The sequence below is a fragment of the Rhinoraja longicauda genome, chromosome 1 (genome assembly GCF_053455715.1).
Source record: "Rhinoraja longicauda isolate Sanriku21f chromosome 1, sRhiLon1.1, whole genome shotgun sequence".
Lineage (NCBI taxonomy): Eukaryota > Metazoa > Chordata > Chondrichthyes > Rajiformes > Arhynchobatidae > Rhinoraja > Rhinoraja longicauda.
In genome coordinates, this window is record NC_135953.1 from 33,310,815 (window position 1) to 33,329,249 (window position 18,435).

General features: G+C 45.3%; 1 protein-coding gene across 2 annotated transcripts in view; it reads left to right on the top strand.

The window, feature by feature from the left end:
- fam219aa (family with sequence similarity 219 member Aa) overlaps positions 1-18,435 on the top strand; it is a 55,365-nt gene that overhangs the window by 18,085 nt on the left and 18,845 nt on the right. Inside the window, exon 2 of one of the 2 annotated variants that reach the window (XM_078429600.1) lies at positions 6,562-6,664. In XM_078429600.1, coding sequence (XP_078285726.1) covers positions 6,562-6,664 — 103 coding nt within the window. The remainder of the gene's footprint in view (positions 1-6,561; positions 6,665-18,435) is intronic. The other variant, XM_078429686.1, reaches the window with a different exon arrangement.

Sequence of the window (18,435 nt, forward strand, 5' to 3'; positions counted from 1 at the left end):
GTTGTATTTTGGCTCCTGCCGGCTTTTCACAGATGCATTTTTGTGTATCTCCACCTCCTGATCTGTTTCTTCAATATATTTTGTTATTTATAGACAATAGACAATAGGTGCAGGAGTAGGCCATTCGGCCCTTCGAGCCAGCACCACCATTCAATGTGGTCATGGCTGATCATTCTCAATCAGTACCCCGTTCCTGCCTTCTCCCCATACCCGCTGACTCTGCTATCCTTAAGAGCTCTATTTAGCTCTCTCTTGAATGCATTCAGAGAATTGGCCTCCACTGCCTTCTGAGGCAGTGAATTCCACAGATTTACAACTTTCTGACTGAAGAAGTTTTTCCTCATCTCTGTTCTAAATGGCCTAGTAAACCTACGCTGCACGCCCTCAATAGCAAGAATATCCTTCCTCAAATTTGGAGACCACTACTGCACACAGTACTCCAGGTGCGGTCTCACTAGGGCCCTATACAACTGCAGAAGGATCTCTTTGCTCCTATACTCAACTCCTCTTGTTATGAAGGCCAACATTCCATTGGCTTTCTTCACTGCCTGCTGTACCTGCATGCTTCCTTTCAGTGACTGATGCACTAGGACACCCAGATCTCGTTGTACGTCCCCTTTTCCTAACTTGACACCATTCAGATAATAATCTGCCGCCTTATTCGTACCACCAAAGTGGATAACCTCACACTTATCCACATTAAACTGCATCTGCCAAGCATCACCCTGCAACCTCATAGCATCTTCCTCACAGCTCACACTACCACCCAGCTTTGTATCATCTGCAAATTTGCTAATGGTACTTTTAACCCCTTCATCATATAGTGTGCCCCTTTTCATTGGCATTGCTGGCAAGACCAACACTTTCTGCCCACCCCCAGTTGCCCTTGAAAGGGTGGCATTGAGCTACCACTTTGGAACTTGTTCTTCTGGTGTAGATACACTGTTGTTGGATAGGGTATTCCAGGGTTTAGATGATGGACGGTGAACACTAAATACTGCAATAACTCAACGGGTCAGGCAATATCTCTAAATAAATGGAATCAGTGACATTTTGGGTTGAGACCCTTCTTCAGACCTCCTTTAGATGATGGAAGGTTGGAGGCTGAGGCACAACCTGATAGAAGTGTAAAATTATGAGATGGATGCATTTTTTTTGCCCCAAGGTGAAAATGTCAATACTAGAAGGCTTAGATCTGAATTGAGAGGGGGGAAGTATAATGGCGTTTGCGAGGCAGGTTTTACTTTTGTTCAGAGTTGGAACGCGTTGCCTGGGAGCTGAAAGAAGCAGATACAAGCACAGTTTTTAAGCTGCATTTCGACAGAGTGCCCCAGAGTGCCATGGTCGACTTCGCAGGCAGACCATGTCGACCTCTGTGTCTAGAAGTGAAAAGGTGGTTGCTGGCGGCGACGAATAGCCTGTTCACGGTGGTTTCAAAACATGATGTTGGGGAATACAGCCACGAGAGGCCCTACTGCAGAGTCTATTTGGGCACAGTCTGTGTCAGTTGCACGCGGTAGAAGGAGCCAATCCCATCGCATTGGACCAGTGCAATCCCTTATTTCAGGGGTGTCAAACTCATTTTCACCCCGGGCCACATCAGCATTATGGTTGCCCTCAAAGGGCCGGTTGTAACTGTAAGACTGTATAAATGTAACTAATCCTTAACATATTGTTAAATAACTCTCTGCATTTGATTATTATTTATTGAAATGTACAAATATTGTACATGCATTAACATAAATGTAAAAATATATCAAAAATATATTGACAAGTTCCTCGTAGGGTTTCCATTGTGACCTGGGAAAATCGCATTTTTTCTTTAAAATAAATTGTCTCTTAAAAAAAATTAAATGGAGAGGAGAGGGGCGGGTGAGGAGGGGAAAGGGAAGAGGGAGCCTCTGACACCGTCCTGCCAGCGGCCATCTTCTTTCTCCTTCACTGTGGTGCCGTGCTCCTCCAGGGGAGGGGAAGCGCAATTAAAGGCGGTACAGGGAAGGGGAGAGGGTGTGACCGAGGAGCCCTGGACCCAAAGCCTCTCCTGTATTGGTGTCGCACCCTCAACCCCCTACTCAATCACCCTTATCCCCCCCCCTCCCTACCCCCAACTCTTCTCTCTTCCCTGCCCCCCACCCCACTGTCCCCTCTTCCCCGCCCCCCACCCCACTGTCCCCTCTTCCCCACCCCCACTGTCCCCCTTCCCCCCACCCCCACTCTCTTCTCCCCACGCCCCCTCTCTCCTCCTCCCTCACACCCTCCCCACCCCCTCCTCCCCTCTCCCTCCCCTCCCCACCCACCTTCTCCCCCTCCTCCCTCACCCCCTCCTCCCCTTTCACTCTCACTCCCTCCCCTTCCCCCACCCACCTTCTCCCCCCCTTACCCCCACCCACCTTCTCCCCCCCTTCCCCCCACCCACCTTCTCCCCCCCTTCCCCCCACCCACCTTCTCCCCTTTCCTTCCCCCCACTCTTCCCTGACCCCCACTGTCCCCTTCCCCCCACTCCCACTCTCTCTTCCCCTCACCACCACCCCCCTCCCCAGTCACACTCTCCCTCCCTGCTCCTCCCACCCTCCCCCTCCCTCCCACTCTCCCCTCTTCCCTGACTCCCACTGTTCCCCTTCCCCCCACCTCCACTCTCTTCCCCCAACCAACCCCCACCCCTGCTGTCCCCCTCCCCAGTCCCACTACTCTCACCCACTCTCACCCCCCCCCCCTTTCTCCACCACCCCCTTTCCCCACTCCTCCCCCACCCTTCCCTCCACCCACTCGCCCCCCACGTCCACTCCCCTCCGTGGAGTCGTTGGCGGCGAAAGACACTTACCGAGCGTGCAGGGAGGAGGAGGGAGCGCCGGATTACTCGAGGCGGGCGGCGGAGGTGGGACTACTCGAGTCGGGCAGCGACGTGTCGGGTAGACTGGGGAGGGGAGAGAAGCGAGGGGAGAGAGGAGAGAGGCGCGGCGGGAGGCGCGTACAAGATGACGGAGTGTGAGGAGGCCGCCATCTTTCTGAAGTCGCGATGGGTCGTCGGTGGCAGCGGCCTTCGTCGACGCCGCCATGGGTGGAAGCGGCCGCTGAAGCAGGAGGAGGAGAAGCTGCCCGCTGCGCTGCGCTCTGTGTGCGGTAACGGTGCTGGGCCCGGGCGGGAGGGGGGACTCGAGGACGCCGTGGCGTGGGTTGAAGGGAAGGATGAGGACCATCAGTCCGACCATCTCCCTCCTGCTCGGGAGTGTCCCCCGGGTGTGGGAGAGTGAGGGGAGGGGAGCCCATGATTGTGGGGGGGGGCAGCGTCCATCTTGTTTGTGCGAGTGGGGAGAGGCCGTGCCGTGCTGGTGCCGTCAGACGCACAGCACTGGGACAAAATGTGTTTAGAAATGAGAGTTTTAAAGTTTAAAATGTCTGTAACTTAAAAGATATTCGACCAATGACAATTAAGCTCCCGCGGGCCACATAAAATGATGTGGCAGGCCGGATTCGGCCTGCGGGCCTTGAGTTTTACACATGTGCCTTATTTGATCCAGTGCTGCCAGACAAGGGGTCTTTAAAGTGAGATGTGTAAGAATTACATATCTCTTTAGACCTCAATCAGATGTTTCAAAGACTTGGGAGTTGCATGTTGACTCCGGGACATGGCGTCCGCGTGTCTCAGAAAGGGGTCTATCATTAAATGTATGGTATGATTTGATGGCTAGAATGCAGAACAGGTATTTCACTATCTCTTTACACATGACATTAAAAAAAACATTGAACCAACACTGAACAATGGTTGAAGCGATATGAAGCGGCAGAGGGATGCAGACCTTGATTGGCACATGCAATTAGTTAGGTTGGCATCAAGGTTTGTGCAGAAGTAATGGGCCTATTCCTGTGCTGTATCTTTCTGTGCACATAAACTTCTATGCTTCAAGTGCTCTTCCAGATACTTTTAAAATGCTTTAACCACACTCTGAGACAGTGCGTTCCAGAGACAAAATATTTATTAATGAACCAAACTTGCACCTTCTGTCAACATGCACCTTTTATAGTCTCTATGGGGCCCCACTCATTGCCTAGTTATTCTTATGTTCTTTACATATTTACAGTACATCTTCAGATTGCATTGTTTAATTTGCTAACATTTTCTCAAGCCCTTTCTTTGACTTTCTGATTTCCTTGTCCTTTCTCTCCATTTTCTGTAATGCTCTCAAAATCTGAATTTAGATTCTTGGTTTGTTTTTGTCTGTGTGCTGTTTGATATTTGGGTTCCCTGGATTTTAATGCCCCAAGTTCTGTTCACTTTTGTCAATTGCATCTCGGTTTAGTGAATTGGTCTTTGTCTAATTAAGAACGATAAAATAGTCCTACACTGCTCACTCACTGTTTTATAACTATCTTTAATGCCATTTACACTGATTCTATCTGTTATTCTTAGAATAATTGGAATACCACTTTTCAGGAAGGTAACATAATCACTTTTTATTCACAAAATGCTGGAGTAACTCAGCAGGTCAGGCAGCATCTCGGGAGAGAAGGAATGGGTGACGTTTCGGGTCGAGACCCTTCTTCAGACTGAAGAAGGGTCTCGACCCAAAACGTCACCCATTCCTTCTCTCCCGAGATGCTGCCTGACCTGCTGAGTTACTCCAGCATTTTGTGAATAAAAACCTTCGATTTGTACCAGCATCTGCAGTTATCTTCTTATACAACATAATCACTTTTCTATCTTGGATTTAATTCTGAAGATAGACACAAAAGGAGTACTCTGCTGGAGTAATGCAGCGGGTCAGGCAGCATCTCTGGAGAAAAGGAATAGATGACGTTTTGGGTAGGTGCTTTATTCAGACCCCGAAACGTCACCGATTCCATTTCTCCAGAGATGTTGCCTGGTTCATTGAGTTACTCCAGCATTTTGTGTTTATCTTCAGTGTATCTGCAGTTCCTTCATGCACATTGGATTTAATTCAGCTCCTTGTTCTTTCAATCCATGTGACATCTTTTAATCCTTCAGAAGTAACATTTCTTACTGTAGTAGAATTTTTTAATTTAATCAATGACTAATTTAAACCCTAGCATTTTAATAATATAACATGGCAATAAAAAATTAAACAATAGATCCTAATGGTAGGTATGTCCTGTTTATACAAACATATATAGTTTTAAGTCCATTTTTTTTTTTTTAAATGGCATGATGAATTATCGCTGTCATTTCCCAGCCATTGCACATTTCTATCAGGTTGTCATGAGTCATCTACTGTTTTTCAATGCAGCAGTAGTCCTTGTAGCCTCAGTGTGACTATTAAAAGTTTTACAATGTACTTCTTGATGACGCTATATTCAGGGTACTCCAAGAGGCAAATTGAAATCTTCACTTTCAAGGCTGCACATCAATCTTTCCCCATTTAACAAATAACATATCATATGACCCTTGGATTGTTTTGTAGCACTTTGTTTGGTACCAAAGGTAATTTGCCATCTCTGACAGTAGTATATTGTCCAAGCCAATTAACTGATAAAGATAAATAGTTTCATATTAAGATTATTGGAAAGGAACGAAGGGTCCAAGTTTATATAGATTGTTACCTGGCCCTTTCAGACTGTCCTAAAGCAGTTTAGGGCAACAAGGCCATTCCAATGAAAATGTTACCGTTGTAATGTTAGAAAACCCTCAGACAATTTCCTACAAGGAGCATTGATGAACTTTCTAAAAATATTACCCAGAAAACTAAAATAACTATTCCGCTCTTTGACAGAGATTCTATAAAGGTCAACATAGAAATTGTGCAAGATTACAATTCCTTCGTTTATAAATTGTGCTTTAAAATATTCTATGCCTATTCAGTAAATCATAAGCAGTAGTGATTGAGTAGGTGAGCACAATGAAGCAGTTCTATAAATTTGATATCTACTTGCTCTAATTTCACGGAAATGGCTGTCTTGGCCCTTTGTTGGACAATTCAGAAAAGACTGGCCTGAATTCTGCTTTTAAGGCCAAATAGATGTTATTGTTTCCTCGGATGCTTTATTCAAATGCACAGTAGTGACTCTATTTTGCAATCTTACAGCAAATTAGTTTAGCAGTGAAAGTAATCCCATCAGTCACAATGTTTCATTGCCTTTCTTTTTGCTGCTTAAATGAACACTGGCGACCATTCATGACAATTCTGCAAGTCAACATAACTTTTGGACTGATTCCTCAGACTGAATAAGTTCATCATTTTTGAAGAAAGGGGTGCCAGTGTAACAACATTGGATGTCCAGGAAGTGTTTACCAGGTTTATGTCCACACCGAGTGAGAATTAAAGTGTCAATCTAAATTGTGAAAAATCTAAAAGGGCAGAGCAAGTTTCAGGATCTACTCAAAGGAGGTTACCACTGCTCTAAAGTGCTTTTACAAAATCAGTCATAAACTTGCAAAACAAAATTTGTTGCACACAAGCTAAATAATTAGCTATGGTATAATGTGCTCTTGATACAATTTCTTAAACACAACTTAAGATAGTTAGTAAATACCACTTAAATATTAGGTGCCAATAGAAATAATCTTAGAATCTGTTTTGTAACGAAACAATACTTTATTATTCCAAGCAGGATCCCACAGCTACCTCCATCTCTGAAGGCGAGAGTGACATCCGGGAGGGTGAGACTGTGGCAATGAATTACAAACCATCCCCTCTGCAGATAAAAATTGGTGAGTTATGATGTGTGAATACAACACTGACTTTTTTCTCAAAATACTAATTGTTCCGGTTCTGTTATGATGAAATCGCTGGTTACTTTCACATTAACATTCAGGCCCTTTTTTCATTCAATGCTACATAAAATTGATTTTGGCTTCAGTCCACTTATTGCTTTATTTAATGTGGCACAGTCTTGCTAAAAGCTTCATTTCCCTTGGGCACTGTAAATGCACATTGCTGTAAAATGGACTGAATTGAGAAAATTGCTCGACAGAAAACGGGATAGATAACATTTATTTTTCTGTTTTCTTTTACTTATCGACCGTATTAAAACTGAAGAGTATAATATTAGATGTTTCTAAGTTACAGTTCATGCCTGGCACTCAAGGAAACCCATGATTGAAACATTGCAGTTCTCTTCCAATGCAAATAGAATACCTGCAGCCATTTATAAGGGATGTGTCACAGTAGCTCATCTTTTTTCAACTGTTTAGATTCACAATGACAGGTGTGATACTTAAATTATATTATTGTGGGTCCTTTAAGCCTGGCCTCCACCTCAATTTTTCTGACCAGCCAATGTTATAAATAAAGAAGTGTGTAAGAAGGAACTGCAGATGCTGGTTTAAACCAAAGATAGACACAAAAAGCTGGAGTAACTCAGCGGGACAGGCAGCATCTCTGGAGAGAGGGAATGGGTGAGATTTTGGGTCAAGACCCTTCTTCAGATTGGTTCGGGATAAGGGAAACGAGAGATATAGATGGTAAGGAGAGATAAAGAACAATGAATAAAAGATATGCCAAAAAGTAACAATGATAAAAGAAACAAACCATTATTAGCTGTTTATAGGGTGAAAATGAGAAGCCAGTGTGACTTGGGTGAGGGAGGGATAGAGAGAGAGGGAATGCCAGGGCTACCTGTGGTGAGAGAAATCAATACTCGTACCACTGGGCTGTAAGCTACCCAAGCGAAATATGAGATGCTGTTCCTCCAATTTGCGTTGAGCCTCACTCTGACAACGGAGGAGACCTAGGACCAAATGGTCTATGGAGGAATGGGAAGGAGAATCAAAGTGTCCAGCAATTGGGAGATCGGGGCGGTTCAGGCGGGCTGAACGAAGGTGGTCCGCGAAATGATCGGTTTAAGAGTCCACATCTTGAACAACGGATACAGTAGATGAGGTTGGAGGAAGTGCGAGTGAACCTCTGCCTAAACTGAAAGGACTGTTAGGGTCCCTGGACAGAGTCGAGGGGAGAGGTATCGCGACAAGTCTGGAATCTTCTGCGGTTGCAGGGGAAGGTACCGGGGAGGGGGTGGTTTGGATGGGAAGGAACGGTCTTTGAGGAAGGCGGAAAGGGGTGTAGATAGGAAAATGTGACTAGTGGTGGGATCCCGTTGGAGGTGGTGGAAATTCCAGGGGATTATGTGTTGTATGCGATGGCTGACTGTGGAAGGTAAGGACTAGGGGGACTCTTTTGCGATTAGGGGTAGGGGGAGCAAGGGCGGAGCTGTAGGGTACTGAGGCGGCACGAGTAAGAGCCTCATCTATGATAATAGAGGGGAACCCCCGTTCCATAAAGAATGAGGACATCTCGGATGTCCTAGTATGGAACACCTCATCTTGAGCGCAGATGCGGCGCAGACGGAGGAATTGGGAGTTTGGGATAGAGTCTTTGCAGGAAGCAGGGTGGGAAGAAGTGTAGTCGAGATAGTTGTGGGAGTCAATGGGTTTGTAATAGACGTCGGTCAATAGTTATTTCCTGTGATGGGAACTGAGATCAAGATGGGGGAGGGAGGTATCGGAGATGGTCCCAAGTAAATTTGAGTGCAGGATGAAAATTGGTGGTGAGGTTGATGAAGTCAACTATGATGAGAACCCATGAGTTCTGCATGGGTGCAGGAGGTAACACCGATGCAGTCATCAATGTAACAGAGATAGGGTTCTGAGATAGGGCCAGTGTACGTCTGGAACAGGGATTGTTCAACGTACCCTACAAAGAGTTAGGCCTAGCTGGGGCCCATGCGGGTGCCCATAGCTACGCCTTGGACTTGGAGGAAGTGGGAGGAGTCAAAGTTGTTGTTGAGGGTGAGACCAGCTCCACTAGCTGGAGTAGAGTGTTAGTAGAGGAAATTTGGATGGTTCTGCGGTCGAGGAAGAAACGGAGGGCTTTAAGGTCTTCCTGGTGGGGGATGGAGGTGTAGTGATATCATGTGGATTCTAACCTCCCTCCCCACTAAAGTGTGTAGATTAGTAATAGAAAGTAAGTGCCACCTTTCCATAATTTTTTCTGCCTTTGCCACCGCTTAGCCACAGTTTACTGAAGTTCATCATCCTATGATGTAGGCCTGAATTTAGTTTTGACCATTAATACAACTCATGAGTACTGTTAGATTATCTTTGACAACTGAAGCATCAGTGACTATTTTCTTCCGACATGACAGGATTAACTTTATGACCAAAAGGTGTTTGGCAGCATAAATAATAGAGCATATCTCTGTTTAACTAGTTAGATCTTTGAATCTTAATAACTGCATTAACTTTATTTTTTCAGAGTGCATTGTATATGTTCTTAATGCTTTCTTTGAGGGCATGGAAGAAGAGTGGTGAAACTGAGGTGCTGAGTTATTCTAATACTCTATTGCATACTTTTATATGAATCACATTGTGAACAACAGTAGAATATCATTAATAAGATTTATTCACAAAATGCTGGAGTAACTCAGCAGGTCGGGCAGCATCTCGGGAGAGAAGGAATGGGTGACGTTTCGGGTCAAGACCCTTCCTCAGTCTGAAGAAGGGCCTCGCCCGAAACGTCACCCATTCCTTCTCTCCCGAGATGTTGCCCGACCTGCTGAGTTACTCCAGCATTTTGTGAATAAATCGATTTGTACCAGCAGCTGCAGTTATTTTCTTATATCATTAATAAGATATCAGGTTGTACACATTTCATCAGCAGAGAACCATTAAATCTGTTCTCTCTCAAGAAATACCTGCCATTATTTTCTACTTAAGATTTTCAGCAGTGGGAGTTTCCTTATGTCTCAATAGATGTACAATATTTTTGAATAATCTAATGTGTTTTTGATCTTTTAGAATAAAAAATAAAATTTAAATGTATTTGGGTTTCATGCACTTCCCAAATTCCCACTCTTAGCAATTGAGTGGGCCATTATCAAATGACTTGCCTACACGTAAACAGTAAGTATAGTTTTGTTTTGCATGAGGTATTAACAGAGGAAAGGAATCTGAAGCCCAGGGAGCAAAGCATAGATATGTGGAAGGACAATAAAGAGCCAAGGCGGGTTGATTAGAGTTTGATCATGACAATAGACAATAGGTGCAGTAGTAGGCCATTTGGCCCTTCGAGCCAGCACCACCATTCAATGTGATCATGGCTGATTATTCTCAATCAGTACCCTGTTCCTGCCTTCTCCCCATACCCCCGACTCCGCAATCCTTAAGACCTCTATCTAGCTCTCTCTTGAAAGCATTCAAGTCAAGTCAACTTTATTTTAAATGAACTTAGTGAAATGAAAGTGGCAATGCCTGCAGATTGTGCCAAAACTACAAAACAGAATAGAAAAAAAATGTTAACACAAAAAATAAATTAATACAGTAAATTAAATTAGTCCCTGGTGATGTGAGAGTTAACAGTCCTGATGGCCTGTGGGAAGAAACTCTGTCTCATCCTCTCTGTTTTCACAGCGTGACAGCGGAGGCGTTTGCCTGACCGTAGCAGCTGGAACAGTCCGTTGCTGGGGTGGTAGGGGTCCCCCATAATGTTGCTGGCTCTGGATCTGCACCTCCTGATGTATAGGTCCTGCAGGGGGGCGAGTGTAGTTCCCATAGTGCATTCAGCCGAACGCACTACTCTCCGCAGAGCCTTCCTGTCCTGGGCAGAGCTATTCCCAAATCAGATTGTGATGTTCCCGGACAAGATGCTTTCTACAGCCCCAGAATAGAAGCACTGAAGGATCCTCAGAGAGACTCTGAATTTCCTCAACTGTCTGAGGTGGTAAAGGCGCTGCCTTGCCTTACTCACCAGTGTGGCAATGTGTGTTGTTCATGTCAGATCCTCTGTGATGTGGACTCCCAGGTATTTAAAGCTGCTCACCCTATCCACAGTAATCCCATTTCCCTCCAGTGCCGTGTACGTCCTCAGATGTTGAGCCCTTCTAAAGTCTACAATCAGCTCCTTAGTTTTTGTGACATTCAAGAGGAGGCTGTTGTCCTAACACCAGAGTGCCAGATCAGCCACCTCCTCTCGGTAGGCCTTCTCATCGTTATCGGAGATCAGGTCCACCACCACAGTGTCGTCAGCAAACTTGATGATGGAGTTGGAGCTGAACCTGGCCCCACAGTCATGTGTGTACAGGGAAAACAGTAGGGGGCTAAGGACGCAACCCTGGGGGGGATCCTGTGTTCAGGGTGAGGGGGTTAGATGTATGTCTCCCCATCTTGATCACTTGGAGAACTGGCCTCCACTGCCTTCTGAGGCAGAGAATTCTACAGATTTACAACTCTCTGACTGAAAAAGTTTTTCCTCATCTCTGTTCTAAATGGCCTACCCCTTATTCCTAAACTGTGGCCCCTGGTTCTGGACTCACCCAACATTGGGAACATGTTTCCTGCCTCTAACGTGTCCAACCCCTTAATAATCTTATATGTTTCAATAAGATCCCCACTTTTTAAAAAGGGAGGGAGAGAGAAAACGGGGAATTATAGACCAGTTAGCCTAACATCGGTAGTAGGGAAAATGCTAGAGTCAGTTATTAAAGATGTGATAGCATCACATTTGGAAAGTGGTGAAATCATCGGACAAAGTCAGCATGGATTTACAAATGGCAAATCATGTCTGACGAATCTTATAGAATTTTTTGAGGATGTAACTAGTAGAGTGGATGAGGGAGAACCAGTCGATGTGTTGTATCTGGACTTTCAGAAGGCCTTCGACAAGGTCCCACATAGGAGATTGGTGTACAAACTTAAAGCACACGGTATTGAGGGTCCGGTGTTGAGGTGGATAGAAAATTGGTTGGCGGACAGGAAGCAAAGAGTAGGAATAAACGGGTCCTTTTCGGAATGGCAGGCAGAGACTAGTGGGGTACCGCAAGGCTCAGTGCTGGGACCCCAGTTATTTACAGTGTATATTAATGATTTGGACGAGGGAATTGAATGCAACATCTCTAAGTTTGCGGATGATACGAAGCTGGGTGGCAGTGTTAGCTGCGAGGAGGATGCTAGGAGGCTGCAGAGTGACTTGGATAGATTAGGCGAGTGGGCAAATGTATGGCAGATGCAATATAATGTGGATAAATGTGAGGTTATCCACTTTGGCGGCAAGAACAGGAAAGCAGAGTATTACCTGAATGGTGACCAATTAGGAGAAGGGGAGATGCAACGTGACCTGGGTGTCATGGTGCACCAGTTATTGAAAGCAAGCATGCAGGTGCAGCAGGCAGTGAAGAAAGCGAATGGTATGTTGGCATTCATAGCAAGAGGATTTGAGTTTAGGAGCAGGGAGGTTCTACTGCAGTTGTACAGGGCGGCACGGTAGCGCAGCGGTAGAGTTGCTGCTTTACAGCGAATGCTGCTTTACAGCGAATGCAGCGCCGGAGACTCAGGTTCGATCCTGACTACGGGTGCTGCACTGTAAGGAGTTTGTACGTTCTCCCCGTGACCTGCGTGGGTTTTCTCCGAGATCTTCGGTTTCCTCCCACACTCCAAAGACGTACAGGTATGTGGGTTAATTGGCTGGGTAAATGTAAAAATTGTCCCTAGTGGGTGTAGGATAGTGTTAATGTACGGGGATCGCTGGGCGGCACGGACTTGGAGGGCCGAAAAAGGCCTGTTTCCGGCTGTATATATATGATATGATATGATATGATGATATGATACAGGGCATTGGTGAGACCGCACCTGGAGTATTGTGAGCAGTTTTGGTCTCCTAATCTGAGGAAAGACGTTTTTGCCTTAGAGGGAGTACAGAGAAGGTTCACCAGATTGATCCCTGGGATGGCGGGACTTTCATATGAAGAAAGACTGGATCGACTAGGCTTGTACTCGCTGGAATTTAGAAGACTGAGGGGGGATCTTATAGAAACATATAAAATTCTTAAGGGGTTGGAGAGGCTAGATGCGGGAAGATTGTTCCCGATGTTGGGGGAGTCCAGAACCAGGGGTCACAGCTTAAGGATAAGGGGGAAGTCTTTTAGGACCGAGATGAGAAAACATTTCTTCACACAGAGTGGTGAGTCTGTGTAATTCTCTGCCACAGAAGATAGTTGAGGCCAGTTCATTGGCTATATTTAAGAGGGAGTTAGATGTGGCCCTTGTGGCTAAAGGGATCAGGGGGTATGGAGAGAAGGCAGGTACAGGTTACTGAGCCGGATGATCAGCCATGATCATATTGAATGGCGGTGCAGGCTCGAAGGGCCGAATGGCCTACTCCTGCACCTAGTTTCTATGTTTCTATGTTTCATCCTTCTAAATTCCAGTGTATACAAGCCTAGTCGCTCCAGTCTTTCAACATATGACAGTCTTCACATCCTTCACATACCTCTTTTAAAAAATTATTATTCATTTTCTGGGATATGGACATCACTAGTAAGGCCAGCGATGATCGGCCATCCTAAATGCCTATACGAAGATGGTGGTGGACAGCCATCTTGATTTGGTGCAGATCTTCTGGTGAAGGTACTTGTAAAATACAGTAAACCCTCATTTAAACTGACCTCTCTATAATGGATTACGTTTGTAGCAGATGGACCTAACGACGGCTGCCATCGCGCTGCCCGTGGCTCATGTCACCTCCCCGGCCACTCGCACCGCTTCCAGGCTGCACCTACTGCTGCAACTGCCGCACGCACAGCTTCTTCGGCCACTTCCAAGCCGTGTCGGCGACCACCATTGTTGACCCTTACTTGCATTTCAGCTAACTGTGGGCTGCGACCATTGATTCTGCCGATCCTGGCTCTCTCTGCCAGCAGTCTGGGGCTGTCAATTCGCCTGGATTCCTGGACCATTTCTGGTCCGAGTCTCTGCAGAAGTCTCTCTCACAACCCGAAATGTCATCGATCCATGTTCTCCAAAGTTGCTGTCTGACCTGTTGAGTTACTCCAGCACTTTGTGTCCTGTGTATTAGCCAGCAACCACACTTATTTGTTTCTACTAATAATAGATGATTCCTTACTTGGTTATAGCGGGCAATCGGCAAGAATGGACATCGCTCCCATATGTGTAGGAAGGAACTGCAGATGCTGGTTTAATCCGAAGATAGACACTGTAATGGCAGTTTCTATACCTTCTCAAAGTCCAACTTCGATAGCCATTACTGCTCGGGGATGGAATGGAGGTATAGCTTACGCACACACCGCACGCTGAGATAACAAAAATGAATCTTCCAAACGCTGTTTCTTAATTAATTGGTCTTTATTAAAGTAGCACAAATCAAAAGAGTAATTCATAACTTTTTAGGTTTAGATTTTTTTAGATTTAGAGATACAGCGCAGAAACAGGCCCTTCGGCCCACCGGGTCCGTGCCGCCCAGCGATCCCCTCACACTAACACTATCCTACACCCACTAGGGACAATTTTTACATTTCCCCAGCCAATTAACCTACATACCTGTACGTCTTTGGAGCGTGGGAGGAAACCGACGTCTCGGAGAAAACCCACGCAGGTCACGGGGAAAACGTACAAACTCCGTACAGACGGCGCCCGTAGTCAGGATCGAACCTGAGTCTCCGGCGCTGCATTCACTGTAAGGCAGCAACTCTACCGTTGCGCCACCGTACCGCCACTTTTCGTTCTTATCAACTGTTTAATCTTCAAACAATACAGTAAAATTCGTGTAGTCGTTACCGTGTCGTCCTTGTGAGTATAGCTGGCGCGAGTGTGGCAGTCGTGAGTGTGACTGGCGCGAGCGTGGTAAAAAAACTAATCTCTCCATCCTCCGAGACTAAACTGACCCACAATCTCTGTCGCTACGCTAGCCTCCTCCCATGTGGACACTCCCCATTACGTACCAAATCACACCCACAAGCATGCAAAAAAGACAAACTAGAAATATTAAACATAGCCATAATACAATGACAGTAACTAAATTAAGCGCAAATGGCTCCTACACATCGGCCCCTAATTGTTCTGCGTACATAACAAAGCAATTACCAATAGATACTAAAAGGAGCTATAAAAGCTTAATATTTATCAAAATCAAAAGTAATACGCATTATATGTTGGAATTCAAACTTTAGCGATTCTTCAATTTTCTTCACCTTCTAGAAGCAGACATATCTTGGTTATCGGTCTTACCAAGATGTTGTCCTTAGTCTGAAGTCGTACAGTACGCACAAAACCTTTAATGTCTGGCATGATCTCTAGTATCTTTTTACGAAGTTTCGGCTACACGTGATTTCTTCCTCCATGTCCGACCTGTTCATGAATATGTCCTAACAGCAATGTTGAAATATGAAAGTCCTTCGAGAGAATAATAGGATGCTTAGCTTCTTAAGGCATCGCTAGTTTATTTAGGCGACCACCTACTCTCAGAAGTCCTTTATCCAGTATCGGGTCAAGCCTGTATAAATGACTACTTCTTTTAACACTATGTTCACCAGCTTGTAATGCTGATAGCTCTTCCTTATATTCTTGTCTTTGACAAAAAGAGATAACTGCATTTTCTGCCTTAAAAAGATCATCCAGACATAAACACTGTATGATGCCTTAAAGACTTGCATCTCTTTGTCAAGCTTTTCTTTCAGCTTGCCAGGATCCGATTCAAAGTTACTCATAGCAGCCCGCGTTTCCTTTCTCTTACAGGTCCACTGCAAAAGCATTGTTTTTAATTTAAGAAACCAAGCTACCACAGTCTTCAACTTATTCCATGATGAGAAATGGGTAATTAAATAGTTTGTTGAATCCAATGGATCCTTAATAATGGCGTTCACTAAGATGTCTTGCGTGAACTCAGGATCACTAGCAGAGATTTCAGTTTCCAGGTTAAACTTTGGTCATTCTCGGTCTGGTTTACAGAAAAACTCTGGCCCATTGATCCATCTCTTACTGCTTAAGAAGCCGTCTGCTGTCAATCCTCCGGAGGCTTCATCCGCAGGATTTTCCTTGGTATTAATATACTTCCACTGTGATACATTAGTAGCATCCCTTATAAAAGAGATCCTGTTTGCGACAAATGTTAGGAAGCGTTTATTTTTATTATTGATGTACCTAAGCACTGTCATGCTATCAGTCCAGAAGGTAGACTCCTCCAGCTTAAGCTGCAGTTCTTTTTGCAGCAATATGTCAATTCTGACAGCTAAGACTGCGGCTGCAAGCTCCATTCTGGGAATCGTCATTTGCTTCAATGGTGCCACTTGTATTCTTGCCAAACTTTCCCATTAAGAATGCAGCATGTACCTCATTGTTATCATTTTCCAGTCTCAGATATGAAACAGTACCGTAACCACTTTCACTTGCGTCAGAAAAATGATGCAGCTGGGCAAATTTGATTTGACCAAAGTTTATAGACTTCATGCACCGGTCCACTCTGACCTCTGAGATCTTGTCGAGATCTTCTAACCACTCTAACCACTTGTCTTTGTCCAAATCCAACTCCCAGGTCTCCTTGGTTCTGTTATCTAGTGGAATGGTTTCCAATACAGCACAGCTGTTTCTAATCCATTTCGATAGCATGAATCCTCCCTTATTGCAGAGGGAAGTCAAATGTATTACCATTTGAATCGCTTCTTGTTCCGTAGACATGGATTTGTCACTTCTTCAGAAAAATGAGCTTTATTGTCCTCAGCGGTTTTCCTCAATGCGAAGTTTGCACAACTTGGTGATGACACTGTTCCAAAGAGATGTACCTTCATCTTGTTGTGCATCACCATCCGGCCACCTTAGGAATCGCAAGTAGTCGACATGTTTTTCCGATGCCTTAACCTGATGAAACATTGCCTTGATATCCGCCATCAAAGCTACCGGCTCTTGTCTGAATCTGATGAGAACTCCGATAAGTGAGTTTGTTAGGTCTGGACCCTGCAGCAGCTGACAGTTAAGTAATTTACCCTTGAAAACCGCAGCACAGTCGAAGACCACTCTTAATGTTTCTTTCTTTGAATGATAAACTCCATGGTGTGGGATACACCAAAGCTCTCCATCACCGATTCAGCTGGTCTTCTGACACCCTTTCGGCATAACCATTATCAATCATCTCTGTGAGGAAAGATGTATATTCATCATGAAATTTTGTATTCTTGCCAAACTTGCGTTTCAGATTCTGAATGCGTTCTGCAATGCAACGGTTATTCGGAGGACTAACACTTTCTTGTTTAAGAGGTAAGTCTAGGCAATAGTGTCCTTCTATCATCTTTACTGAGTGATTCATAATTTCCAAAAAATTTACTTCTTCTCTGGACATTTCTTCTGATTCCTTGCTGGTTCTTTCATTGAAGTCGTGATTATATTGCTTGGTCAACAACTCCTCTAGATTTACAATAGATATTCGATTGACAGCAGCAGCAGTATAGTTATTCCTTTTCCTGCCTTTGTTGTTCCTTCTCAAGGAGCCATAGATAACCCATCCGAGTATGGTTCATCTCCTTGACTGGTAACAACCTATCTACGTTCTAAAGCCTTCAAAGCATTCGTTGAATATGACCATCCGGCTCAGCAGGACCGGTTCATAGTAGCTATGGCCCTGGGGATGAAGCTGTTCCTGAGTCTGGAGGTGCGGGCGTAGAAGGCCTTGTAACGTCTGCCCGATGGTAGAATTTCGAACCGACTATTGCAGGGGTGTGAGGAGTCTTTGTGGATGCTGGTGGGTTTTCTGAGGCATTGTGTGTTGTAGATGCCATCTAAGGCTGGTAGCTGTGTTCTGATAGTCTTCTGAGCTCTCTGGGCTACCCGCTGAAGAGCTCTCCTCTCTGCCTCCGTGCAGCTGAGATACACAGGGATGCCATGCGTTAGGATGCTCTCTATGGTGCAGCGGTAGAAGGTCGTCAGCAGCTGTTGGGGCAGACCAGACTTTTTCAGTGTTCTCAGGTAGAACAGTCGTTGCTGCATCTTCTTGACCAGCGCAGCGGTGTTAGTGGACCATGTGAGGTCCTCCGAAATGTGAGTGCCCAGAAACTTGAAGCTGGACACATCTATACATAGACAGCAGCTTCCTTGCAGCACAACTCAGTACATTTGAGACAGTAAGCCGCATAGTGTCCGCAATTGGAACAGTTGCGAAATTCGTTTTAAAAATAGATTTCAAAAGGAGAAAGTAAGCCAGTTATTCCCTCCCCAACCACTCCCCAACCCCCCCTTCGTCTTGCTGATATAGGATTTGGGGAAAGCCACACTGTCCCCATTGATAAAGATCGGAGCGTATTCCCCGTTGTGTGATCTACGGAAGTTGATGATCAGCTCCTTCGTCTTGGAGGTGTTTAGGGACAGGTTGCTATCTGAGCACCAGTCTGCCAGGTTCTGCACATCCGCTCTGTAATTTGTTTCATTACCATTGGTGATCGGCCCGATCACCATTGTGTAGTCTGCAATGGTGTTGGTGTCGAATGCGGGAACACAGTCGTGTGTGGAGTAGAGCATGGGGCTCAAAACACAGCCCTGTGGTGTGCCGGTACTCAGGGTGATAGTGGAGGACAGGTGCGGGCCCATTCTCACGGCCTGCGGTCGTTCCATCAAGAAGTCCAGGATCCAGTCGCATAACGACGAGCTGAGGCCTAGCTGGTGGAGTTTGGTGATGAGCTTGGTGGGGATGACCGTGTTGAAGGCAGAGC